Source organism: Zootoca vivipara, chromosome Z (assembly GCF_963506605.1).
Source record: "Zootoca vivipara chromosome Z, rZooViv1.1, whole genome shotgun sequence".
Lineage (NCBI taxonomy): Eukaryota > Metazoa > Chordata > Lepidosauria > Squamata > Lacertidae > Zootoca > Zootoca vivipara.
This window is the reverse complement of record NC_083294.1, coordinates 38,051,899-38,064,386: the sequence shown is the minus strand read 5'-3', so window position 1 is coordinate 38,064,386 and position 12,488 is coordinate 38,051,899. Positions and strand designations below refer to the sequence as shown.

General features: G+C 44.8%; 1 protein-coding gene across 1 annotated transcript; it reads right to left on the bottom strand.

The window, feature by feature from the left end:
- Nucleotides 1–708: 708 nt before the first annotated feature.
- NKRF (NFKB repressing factor) lies at nucleotides 709–10,599 on the bottom strand. The gene is made up of 3 exons (XM_035113794.2): nucleotides 10,075–10,599; nucleotides 5,913–6,052; nucleotides 709–4,066 (listed from the first exon to the last, which is right to left on the bottom strand). The coding sequence occupies exons 1-3, from the start codon at nucleotides 10,368–10,370 to the stop codon at nucleotides 2,097–2,099; spliced, it is 2,406 nt and encodes an 801-aa protein (XP_034969685.1). The 5' UTR covers nucleotides 10,371–10,599; the 3' UTR covers nucleotides 709–2,096.
- Nucleotides 10,600–12,488: the final 1,889 nt, after the last annotated feature.

Below are 12,488 nucleotides of genomic sequence, written 5' to 3'. Positions count from 1 at the left end.
TTTTTTAGTTCTCATGATTGGCAAGAGAAGCTATGGGTTGTTACATGCTTCAGTACTTTTCCTAGGTGGCAAAGGGTCCAAGAAAGTAACCATTAAATAACTAGTTAGTTCAGTAATATCTACTAGCCCAGTAATATCTAATTTATTAATTTTGAAAGCCTTTCTGTTGATGGAAATGGTGCTTCTGATTAAATTGGGCAATGGGTTAAAACTCTCAGTACAAGTCTCAGAAGAGATATTCCACCTTCCCTCATCGATAAAGAGGAGCGGGTGCCTCTTCTTGGATGGCACCTGCAATGATCTGTGTGCATAAGCTAAACTTGTTTTTATGCATAAAACAAAGTTACACAGGCTTAGTAAATCAACCAAGATTTACTCATGGTATCCTCTACTTATTATTTCTAGCTACGGATGACAGTTCCCAGAAAGACAAGTAGATTGAAAAGGTAGTTGATTCTTGCATCCTTCAAAAGGCTGCATTTTCTTTAAAGGCTCCTGGAACTGAGAGGGAGGTATGCCTTCCAAAAAGCCTAGTTTTCGAGTAAGAAAAAAGGGGAGGTAAGAGAATTATGCACAAACTAATCTAACACCCTACAGAGAGAACCTTTTACTTGTTTCTCTCCATATTTTATACAAGCACACGCAGTGGAAGGAAGATGCAGTGGAAGGAAATGAATAGTGGAAGCAGTACACATAAACAAGTGGACCTGACCCGAGAGTGTTTATTTTTTAAAAAATACTTCACTGAACAATAGTTGTAGGAGAAATCCACTCCACCAGGGTTCATCTTTCTGTTAAGGTGATAGAAAACGCTTTAATTTATTCACTGACATCATCAGATTTGGAAAGCAGAAGCATGGCCACTTGAGGCAAAACCCAGAGCCCTGTATTTTCTGCACAATAAATCAATTTCAAAGAATTACAGATTCTGGCTCTTATGACAGAGGTGGGGAGCCTGTGGCCTTGAACCAGATTTTGCAAGGCAACAACTCATCACCCAAGGACTCATGGGAATTGAAGTCTAACAAAATCTGGGTTCCCTATCCTCTGCTCTATGAAATAACAAAAATTAAAACAAGCTTGCGTGTGTTTACATAATCCCACACATACAGAGCTGTGATATGCTCCTCAGACGTCCTCCCCAAGAGGAAGCGGAAGGCATTGCCTCAAACTCTGAAAGTTATCTTAGAAACTGTAGGCAACTTGCCACGGTTGAACACACTTAAGGCCCACTGATTTCAGTGGGAGTTTTATGCCATAGTGCTCCTACTAAAATTAAAACAACTCAAGCACACTCTCCCACCCACTTATGAACTTTGGCTTATAAATATAGATTTTAAATAAAAAATCTGAGACTCAGGCTTTTCTTACTATCTCCCATTCTGGGTTTATATCAGGGATGGAGAACCTGTGGGCCTCTAGATTGTGATCTGCTCCTAATTCCCCTCAGCCCCAGCCAGCATCACCAGTGGCCAGGGATTGTGGTAGTTGTAATTCTGCAACATCTGGAGAGCCACAGCTTCCTCATCCTTGGCTTTTAGGGTACAAATGAAGAAGGCAGTCTTGGGTAAACCAAATTACTAATTACTGTAATGATGCTGCATTTTGAATAAACTGCAAAGCAAGTTCCCCATCCTTTCCACAATAAAATCCAACATTTTAAATACAAAACATGCAATTCTTTGCATGTCCAGAAATAAAAATCTATTAATACCAACTTTAGATAGTTTTCTACATATTGCCACCTTCTTTCTTTTTGTATTTTTAAATTTTTTTAAGTTAAAAAATAGAGAAGTAAACCATCCTTCCCTTTTGCTTGAAAGTGGTGTGCAAACTTTCCCTGTGACACAAAGTGTTCCTGCTATTACAAAACTAGGAAAATGTGAAGGAAACAAGCCATTTCCAAGAGATTTCATAAAACAGTTAAACTGCTTAGATAAAGCTCTTATTTTTTTGCTAAGAAAGTTTTAAAAAATTAATGAACAAGTAAAACAGGTTTCAATCACTCCCACAACCATGTGCAACTTTTGCTTGGTTTAATGGAGAATTCAGCCTTAGTCTGAACATCCCCAGAAGAAATGGATGGCCCTCAAGCCTTATTTATCCTGTGGCATAATGAGTTCATAATGGCCAACCTGACCATCTTGCTTTAGCTGGTGTAACAAGTCTTCTTTACGCCTCTTTCGGCTAACCACTAAGTATCTATCACGGCCCTGTCCGTGGGATTTACTCTTAAGCCCGTATTTTTGGGCTATCTGATGAATCTGTTTGCGCTCATCGTTGGTCAGTTCTGTCGAGAACGTCAGATCAACTTTACTGTCCGAGAAGGCATAATTCTGGATGATCTGTTCAACATCTTTCTTTGCAATTTTTGACCCCCTTTCATTGTCAAGCCCAAGCCCTTCCCTTTTGAACTGTTCCTTCACAGCAATCGGTTCTCGGATCCCTTCCCCACTTTTACCCAAGCCACCGCCTGTCCAGCCCATTTTCCTTAGAATCTGATTCCCAATGTTGTCTTCCTTGATCTGCTGCTTCGATGCTTCTTCTGCTGAACGGCCACAGATCTCGTTCCGTGAGATGACATCTTCGATGGTGCCTTTCTTCAGGTTGTTGACAACTGTTGGCTGGGTTCTTTTCAGGACTCTGACCGCCTCTTCTGCTGCCATGTGCTTGACACTCTTCTTGACCCCAATTGCTTCAGCAATTAATTCCTTTTCCAGCATCACCTTGCACTTCCACCGCATCCCCGTCACCCTTTCGAAGATGTACTCCACTGTCATCTTGTTGAACTGAGCAGTGTCGTTCAGTGTGCACACAGGGTTCATTGAGTTCTCATACACAACAAGTTCCTTCAGACTCTTCTTCTTGGGGGGAATACGAGTGGCCCCACTAAATTTCCGAACCTGGACTGCTTTGGTGGGCCCAGTACTGGACTGGGTCTTCTGGAGAACTTTCAGTGCTTCGTCTGCTGCAGCATGCTTGCTTGTTTTTTTCGTGCCATACCCTTCGGCTAAGAAGTGGTCCTGCAGGTAAACACAGCAGCGCCACAATCTATTTGGCATCATGGCATATTTGTATTCAATTGCCATTTTATTAAAGGAGGCTGAATTATTCAAAATCCCGATGGCATCACTGGCATTTTCTGTGAGGACAAAGTTAGTCCAATGTTTAGCTGAACTGGAGCCCTGCTGGGGGTTAAAGGTCAGCTGTCCAGGTGAGCATTCTTTCGTGGAAGTGATAGTGTCATCCAAATGCTTGAGCGCTGGAGGGAATTCAGGAGGGGATTTGCCCTTCTGACACAGCACTAAATCCTCCAGGGTGGTGTTCTTGAACTTTCGCTGGGCGACCTTAACCTCCACAGGCTTTTGCAGCAGAATCATTGCCAGTTCCGTTGCTCGGTCCCTTGATCCATTTTTGCTGCTGGCATAACCTGTGGCCAAATATACATTCTGACACCTCACCTCACAAGCAAAACCGTCTTTTAGGAGCTTCTTGTTATCGGGAAGGTCCTCAGGGGGGAAATATTTCAAGGGAGAATAAATATACTCAGGGTTTGTCTTGCAAGCCTGTATGGACCGTGTCAACAGAAAAGTGTAGTTAATTTTGTCTGGCTCGCAACTAGCTTCAGGGCTAGCAAGATTCTTGTGAACTGCCACTGCAAGTTTGTTAATGAAATACTGCTTGGCTGTTATAACCGATCTGGGAAATGTTTCAGAGGCAGCCTGGAGAAGAGAAGGCCCCCACAAAACTGCTGCAACACCACTGGCAGAAGAGTCTTTGTTTCTGGAAACCACTTCAGCTTCCATCTGGTTTCCCTGGGTACTTCCATACCCTAAACCTACTGTTCTGGAAAACTGCGTGTCCCCATCCTGGGTATTGAAGCTGCTGAAAACCCGATCAGCGTAGTTTTGGATTTGCTGGGTTATGTTCTCACTGGCCTCCTCTGCTTCATTTTCTGAAGCAGACTTCTTTCCTTCATCTGGAGTGTTGCTGGCTACAAAGTGTATAGGTTCAAAACGAGGCCTGGCATGGTATTTGGGAGTCTGCTTCCTCGGAGGTTCAAGACCTATGCAATGTAAGAAGTTAAAAGAGGATTTTTAAAATGAAAAATGAAACATGGGTGGAATACAGCTTTTCTCTGCAGGCATGAGAAATTGTAACTTTGGGGCTGGGAGGGGGTGCAGAAGTGGAAGGCAGATTTTCAAAATATTATATTCCATAGTTGTGTGATTAAAGCTATAGCTGAAAACACACACAGTCCTCGGAAGATTCATTTATTTAATGGGACTTACTATCAATTAAGCATACATAGGACTGCAACTTTTAACATTCCAGTGTTGGTCAGTTTTATTTAGTTTCTTTAGGGGGAAAAAGAATTGTAAAGTGGCAAGACTTTGCAATTTGAAAGGGGAAGAAGTACTTTTGGTTTGGGAACGACAACTATATGTTTCAGTGTTTCAGTGGGGGGGGGGTGTATCTGAGGACCAACTTAATAATCCAACAAAGGGGCAACAAAGAACTGCTGTTACCTATATTAGGTTCTGACAGTGATGAACCTTCCACAGAAATCCTGTTTTGCTGTTGACAGTAGGAGGGGGAAGAGTTACAGAGAGGTGAATTAAAGGGACAGAGAAGGTGAAATGAAGTGAGCAGAGTAAAAAAGGAAAGTGAAGGAGACATAGAAAGGTAATAAAGGGTAAAGGGGCCCCTGACCATCAGGTCCAGTTGTGTCCGACTCTGGGGTTGCGGCGCTCATATCGCTCTATAGGCCGAGGGAGCCAGCGTTTGTCTGCAGACAGCTTCCGGGTCATGTGGCCAGCATGACAAAGCTGCTTCTGGCAAACCAGAGCAGCGCACGGAAACGCTGTTTACCTTCCCGCCGGAGCAGTCCCTATTTATCTACTTGCACTTTGATGTGCTTTCGAACTGCTAGGTGGGCAGGAGCTGGGACCGAGCAACGGGAGCTCACTCCGTTGCAGGGATTCGAACCGCCAACCTTCTGATCAGCAAGCCCTAGACTCTGTGGTTTAACCCACAGCGCCACCTGGGTCCCTAGAAAGGTAATACCAGCAGGTAAAAAAGGAAGCAAAAGAAGGTGAGAGAGAAAGGAAATAAATTTTGAGAAGGTAAAGATAATGTGGAAGAAGGCATGAGCTGAGAGAGAGGAAACAGACAGGGACCTAGTGATAGAAAGGATTGAGAAAGAAGGTAAGACAAAAGTAGATGACAGGAGATAAAGGACTGAGAGGGTGCAAGGAGGAGGCAAAGAGAGAGAGGGAAGTGTAGAGGAGAGCAACAGAGGCAAGACGGGTGATATGAGTCCAAAGGTGCAAGGTAAGCAGAGAAAAAGGCACCAGCAGTTGACAGAGAAAAGTTATGGAAAGCTAAAAAAGTGACAGAAAGCCTATTGGAGGGGAATATAGCACAAACATAATGGTGATGATGACTTGCCCTCTTGCTCAGTGTTAACCACTGAGTAAAGATAAAATATAAAAGAGGATACATCTACTAAAAGGGTTCAAAATTTGACCAATGATATATTAAATATTGGCTCACATGCTTTTTTTAAAAAATAGTGTGTGACGTGTGCTGAGATGTTAGCACAATTAAGTATAAATCAAAAGTGAAAATCTGAATATGGGTCCCATGTTCCTGGTTGGGATTTAGAGGTGGGTCTCAGGTCTAGACTGGCTGAAGACCACTGTGCTGGTGCAACTGTTGCAGCACTGGATTCCTCAGTTGCCCAACATTTAAAACTCACTCATCCACTAGTGCATGAGGCCTTGGGCTAGTGGACAAAGAATATTAGATACAGCCCTTGGTCTTTTCATGCCTGACATTGCTGATTCGTTTATCGTCATTAAAGAGCCAATTCTGCTGTGGATGGAAAGGGGGGAAATGGAGACACTCACTGCGAGATGGAGAATTGTCCGGCAGGGAGCGTGGCCTTTTGGTTCCCTTGGCATCAGGCACCAATTCAAATGACGGCATCTCGCCAATGTCAATCCCTTCAGCCATATGGAGGACTTTCTCCATAACTTCATGGCTATACCTGCATTTAAGCAAAGGAAGCTTCATGTTATAGATCGCCATTACAAAAACCCTCCTTGCAGCTCTACTCCTACCTCTGGCCACCAGAGGACTACATAAGTGGGTGTCCTGTTGGACCAAGAGATGTGTGGTTACAACACCTTTTCACACCTTTGCCCAGCGAAACATAATACAAAATGCAGGAACACAGGAAGTTGTTTTATTCAGAGTCAGGCCACAGATCCAGCTAACTCAGTACTATCTATGCTTGGGATAGTCCATGTGGCTCCCTCCATATATTGTTGGACACTAGCTCAATCATCTCTGCCAGGTTAATATCCTGGCTGGGACCCTTGAGAGTTGGGAGTCCAGTAACATCTGGGGGGCCACAGATTGGGGAAATCTGCTCTTGGCAAAAGGAAAACTATTTGGAAACTCACAGCTTTACTAAAGAAAACTGTGGATGCAAAACTTTTCATCATGATATCTATCTGGCAACTGCTTCCGGTTCAAATGTAAACAATGGACAAGATAAGGAATATGCTGGCATCAATCTTTGGCACAAGGGATGCTATGGAGAGACACGTGGCATTTCCAGCAGCAGGTTATGAGAAAAGAACCTAGACCTTGCGAGGGCAACTGCTGTGACAGAACAGATAACGCTGAGTTAAAAGGACTACCTTTTATAGTCTGGCCTGGTACAAGACTCTTTCCTATGTTCCTAAACCTTGATGATTTCTGACCCAGTTAAGTGAATGGAGTAAGACAGCCACTGGTTAAGGACAGCTTGATTCCTAGCATATGCAACCTCTTCCCCTCCAGCACTTTTTTTTAAAGAGTGGGGTGCAGTTTAAGGCTGGTAGCCAAAACAGGGTATACTGCACTGAATACTTGAAGGGCTGTGTTCAGTGGGTCCTATGTCATGATGGCAAAAGCCACACCATACATTTAAAGCACTACTGTACCACTTTAGACAGTCATGGCTTCCCGAAAGCATCCTGGGAATTGTCATTTGTTAAGGGGGCTGAGAGGTGTTAGGAGAATCCTATTTCCCTTGGAGAGCTACAAACAATCCCTCTTCCCAGGGAACTACGGCTCTAAGAGGGGCCTCCTATCAACTCTCAGCACCCTGAATAAACTACAGTTCCCAGGGTTCTTTGCGGAAAAACATGACTGTTTAAAGTGGCACAATGTATGGTGCAAGTGTGGCCCCAGTGGTAAAAAAATGTTAGGGCTTCCATGCCCTCTGATCTGGAAATATTTGCCTGTAACTTTCTTGTTTTGGGGGGAAAGAGAAGAATGGATGATAGTTATTCTGGGGAGAAATAAAGGCATTTGGCTCAAAATGAAATAAAGTTAAGGAAATGAGGGCTGTCTACCAGAGCAAACCAAAAACCCAAACAGGCTACAACAGTGAACATGGCAGACTGTTAAAGATCCCCACAATATACAAAGCCTTAACATATTTGGAGAAACAAAATAAAAAAATCTTTCCAGTAGCACCTTAGAGACCAACTAAGTTTGTCATTGGTATGAACTTTCGTGTGCATGCACACTTCTTCAGATACACTGTAACCGAAGTCAGCAGACCCTTATATATAGTGAGAGGGTGGGGAGGGGTATTACTCAGAAGGGTGATGGGAATGGGTGATTGGCTGATAGGTGTGGTAAACCTGTTGACGACTGTTAAAGACTGCAATTGGTCTTACAGGAAAAAGCAATGGGTGAGATTGCTAAAAAATAGCTTTATCATGTATAATGTGATAAAAATCCATGTCTCTATTCATACCAGGTCTCTCCATGGTTTTAAGTTTGGTAATAAGTTGCAATATAGCAACTTCTCTTTCTAGTCTATTTCTCAAATTCTTTTGTAATAAGATAGCTACTTTGAGATCTTGTATAGAATGTCCTGGGAGATTGAAGTGATATCCTGCTGGTTTCTCTGTCTTGTGATTCCTGATGTCAGATTTATGTCCATTTATCCTTTGGAGTAGGGTTTGGCCTGTTTGTCCAATATAGAGAGCTGAAGGGCACTGTTGGCATTTGATGGCATACACAATGTTAGAAGATGAGTAATTAAATAGTCCTGAGATGGTATGTTTGATGTTGTTGGGGCCAGTAATGGTGTTGTCCAGGTGTATGTGGCAGCAAAGTTGGCATGTGGGTTTATTGCCGGCTTTGTTACCAGTGTCCATGTTAAGTCTGGTGGTTGTATTATTGTGGGTAAGAGTTGTTTAAGATTGTGTGGCTGTCTATAGGCAATGAAAGGTCTTCCTCCCAGAGCTTGAGAAAGAGAACTATCATTGTCTAGGAGAGGTTGTAGATCTCTGATGATGCATTGAATTATATTATGAGAAATATTGCTTATGAAATAGAAGATTTGCCAAGGACTGGTTTTGACCCCTGACAGTGATGCCAAGCCAATAAGCAATGTTCCTTTGAAGAAGACCTGTACAGTCTCAAGGGTGTTAGGAACTTGCAATTGTTTTGTGATTCAATAAAGAAGCTAAACAGAAATTTTAATATTCTGCCTTCCACTGGCATTGCTCTCAGCCTCTGTTGCTGCTCTATAATGGCAATCAGACAGATTGTCAATGAGTGGTCCCATGAGGGCTGGGAGATGGAGAGCAGACTAGCACCACCACCTATTGTTGTACTACCCCTTCCTTATTCCTGATGAACCCTTATACAGAGAACAGGGCGAATAGGGGGCTTTGCAAATAGAAACTTTGAAATATTCTCCCTGCTGAGATTTGTCCAGTTTCCTCTCTGTTGCCTTTTGAACCAAAAGTGAAAAAGTTTTTATTCAATGTCTTTTCATGGTTAGTTCTACTGCTGTTTCCCCAAAATATTTTATTTACTGTGTTGCTGATGTTTTTAAATTGGTGGTTTTAGTGCAGCATGCCCTTGTTGATTGCACTTCTGCTGGTTTTCTGTTTGCAAACTGCCCATAGTATTTAATTGCTAGAAGAGCATGACTAAAATATTAAATACCAAACACTAATAATCTACGCATGGAAAGGAAAATGAGTTGTGAACAGAGAATAATGGGAATAGAAAGGGGAAGGGTCAAAGTGAGTGGTAGAGCATGCATCTGCTTGTCATGGAGGTTTATTTCTTGAAATATCACAGGTTTATTTCTTGACATCCCCAGACAGAGCTGGGGAAGATTGCTACCGCCACTGCCAGTCGTTGTACAGGATGGGGAGGGGGCTGCTATTTATTATTTATTATTATTTATTTATAATTAATTAATTAATTATAGTAACTAGGGAAGGGGAGCCAGTCACCCTTTAGACCTTGCTGGAGTCCAGCTCCCATCACCCCTGGCTAAAAACAGCAGCACTGGCCAAGCTAAGTGGAGCTGATGGAAGTTGCAGGTGCAAATTCCCTACTCCTCTTGTAGACACTTCTGAACTAGGCAGACCAGTGGCTGGCGCTGGACAAGGCAGCGTCTTGTACCTAAAACCATTTTAGGGAAGGGCTGCAACTCAGTGGCAGAGCAGCTACTTTGTTGGCAGGAGATCTCCCAGGTTTATTTCCCGACATCTCCCGGTCGAGCTGGGAAAGCATCCTTGCTTGAAACCATGGACAGCCACAGCCGGTTAGTACAGAAGACAGCATGGAGCTGGATGGACCGGTATAATAGTTGCCCCGGCCCCCGGGTCCCTAAGCAAAACAACCGGAAACACGCTTAACGGATGAATCAGTGAAAGTACCGCTCAAGGGCAGGCGTGCGTGGGTGGGATCACAGAGTTGTAGAGTTGGAAAGGATCATGAGGGTTGTCTAGCCCAACCCCTTGCAACCCACAACTCTGAGATGAACAGAGTCTCATGCTCTACCGGCTGACATATCCCAGCAGCTCAACAGAGGGTACTCCTCTATTAACAACTCAAGCCCCCCCCCTCCGTTAACTGCTATATGCACCCAACGCGTAACCAGGGCTGTACACACCACCAGTTTCCCCTCCACACACACACGTGCCATTGCGCGCGCGATCGCTGAAGTGGGGACAAGAAGCCGGGAAGCGTCCCGCGCCTTACCTGCACCCCATGAAGACATGGTTGGCCCAGGCGTGGGAAAGCGCCAGGAGCTTCTGGAAGGAGACGTCTCCCGGGTAGTCCGGCAAGTTGCGGAGAAGGAACTGCCTGCGCAGCGCCCAGTGCCGGTCGCTCTCCTGCTTCTCGCGCCAAGGCTCCAGGTCGGGCTCTTCCGAGGCTGTGGCGGCTGACTCCTCGACAGGAGGCTGCGGCGGCTGAATAGGCTCCGGCTGGGCAGAGGGAGGCGGCCGCGGCGACAAGAAATCCCCGCCGGGCAACGTCCACCCTCCGCCAGCCATGGGCTGGCCTTGTCCGGGCAGCAAGGCCAACCGGCGCCGGCGTGAGGCGAGCGGGAGGGTGGCAGCACTCAGGACGGGGCTCCTCGGCGGCCGGATCTTGTCTAACCCCGATCAGGATGCGGAAAGGAGAGCGAAGAGCAAATGTGTCCGTTCACACGTGCGGGAGACCCTGCTCCTTCTCTCCCTTCAAGTGCGCTCCCCCTTTACCCCCTCTGCCTTCTTTCCTCCTCTTGAGCATGCGCGAGCGCTTCTCCCTAGTTCCTCCCCCCCAGCCCAGCCCGCTGCTTTCCATCTCTTCTTTTTCCGCTTGTTAGACGCTGCTCGCGTGGGCGGGATGGAACTTTCGAGCCGCGCGAGATCTCCGGAGGAGGCGGGGGAGCCTAGGAGAGAGGGGGGGGAAGCGGCATGGAAGGGTCGTAAGGAGCGCGCTCCGCTTCTCCCACAGCGCCATCAGGAGGTGGGAAGAAAAAGAGCCCTAGCAAGCGAGCGAGTGCGCTTCGGCTGGCAAGGCGAGGAGGATGGAATCATTCTTTGAGAGTCTGGGGTTCGAGTCCCATGTTGGGTGAAAGTTTCCTGAATTATAAGGGATTGGACTAGATTACCCTCGTAACCCCTTCCAACTCTAAAATTCTATGAAGACAACCGATGTTTGCTGTTGAGGAAGTTCTGTGAATGCGTTTAATGTTATGGTCCTTCTCTAAAACCTATGCATATTTGGAATCAAGAATATGTTTACCCCCAAGTTATATGAGCACAACAGTTGACATAGATTTTATTCTGAGCTAGAATCACACAACACTAGTGTTGGGAGGGATTCCAAAGATCATCTAGTCCACCCCCTGCAATGCAAGAATCATAGTTAAAGAATCATTGGTGGGTGGCTTTCCAACTCCAAGGGGAGTCCACTACCTTTCAACGTACAACTCTATCCATCAGACAGTTCCTCCTGTTTAGTCAGAATCTTCTTTATGGTAATCTGAATCCACTGCTTCAAGGTTTCTTACCCCTGGAGTACCGTAGCACAAAACCAAGCTTTCAATAATCTTAGCAGTTCTTTAGCATCAGGAGGGAGGAGCATAAACACAGATGATCATACCGGTAGTAAGCACAGATACAGCAAGTGCTTTGCTTGTACTGTATGTTTATTTAATCTCTGGGTTGGGGTGTGTTGTTTTTTATGGATAAATGCTACCTTGCAACAGCTTTAATAAAACATCAGTTTTAAGCCCCATTATGATATTCAGTGTGTTTATTTCAAATCTGCAATCCATCAACTGACTTAGATTTATAGGAAATGCTGAAAGCTTGAGATAGGTAACAAAATTATACCGCCCCCTGCTTCTGTCAAATTCCACCAAAATATCACCCTCCCTTCCCAACTAAACCCTGATTTGCCCCCATCCCAAATTGGCAGAACTTACTATGCTTCTGAAATATGATCTGTTTTGAAGTATGGTGGTGGGTTTGTAGAGGTAGTACAAAAACTGGGAGGCAACCACTGAGAACAGCTCTCTTCACACCTTTGATATTGGAACATGACACACAGATAGTGTCAATCACAGGTGGCTCTTGGTGAATTTCAGATTATAACAAGGCACATGATCAAAGAAGACTACCTCCAAGACACCTTGGGCTTACATTATTCCTAGCTACTGCTGTCAACCATACTTCTGAGTGTATGGGTAGGTGAATGAGTTGGTGGGAATCAGTTGTATCCTGGTGGGGAACAGTTGTATTCTGTATAAAATTACAGATTAATTGTAGGCAAGACAAATGGTTTGTTGTGATGATGAATAAAGATGTCATTCAAATAAATATTGCACTACAACCTTAGGCATGTTTACTAAGAGATAAGTCTTAGTGAACTTAATAGACCATACCCTCTTAAGTTGGGACGTGGGTGGTGCTGTGGGGTAAACCAGAGAGCCTAAGGCTTGCCAATCGGAAGGTTGGCGGTTCAAATCCCCGCGACGGGGTGAGCTCCCATTGCTCAGTCCCTGCTCCTGTCAACCTAGCAGTTTGAAAGCACGTCAAAGTGCAAATAGATAAATAGGTACCGCTACAGCAGGAAGGTAAACAGTGTTTCCGTGTGCTGCTCTGGTTCGCCAGAAGCTGCTT

What these genes read in the sequence shown, in the direction of transcription:
- NKRF (XM_035113794.2), bottom strand. Translation starts at nt 10,370, where the DNA reads ATGGCTGGCGGAGGGTGGACGTTGCCCGGCGGGGATTTCTTGTCGCCG. An exon ending in CATGTCTTCATGGGGTGCAG is followed by an intron (nt 6,053 to 10,074) that starts GTAAGGCGCGGG and finishes GCTTAAATGCAG; the next exon opens with GTATAGCCATGAAGTTATGG. An exon ending in GGACAATTCTCCATCTCGCA is followed by an intron (nt 4,067 to 5,912) that starts GTGAGTGTCTCC and finishes TACATTGCATAG; the next exon opens with GTCTTGAACCTCCGAGGAAG.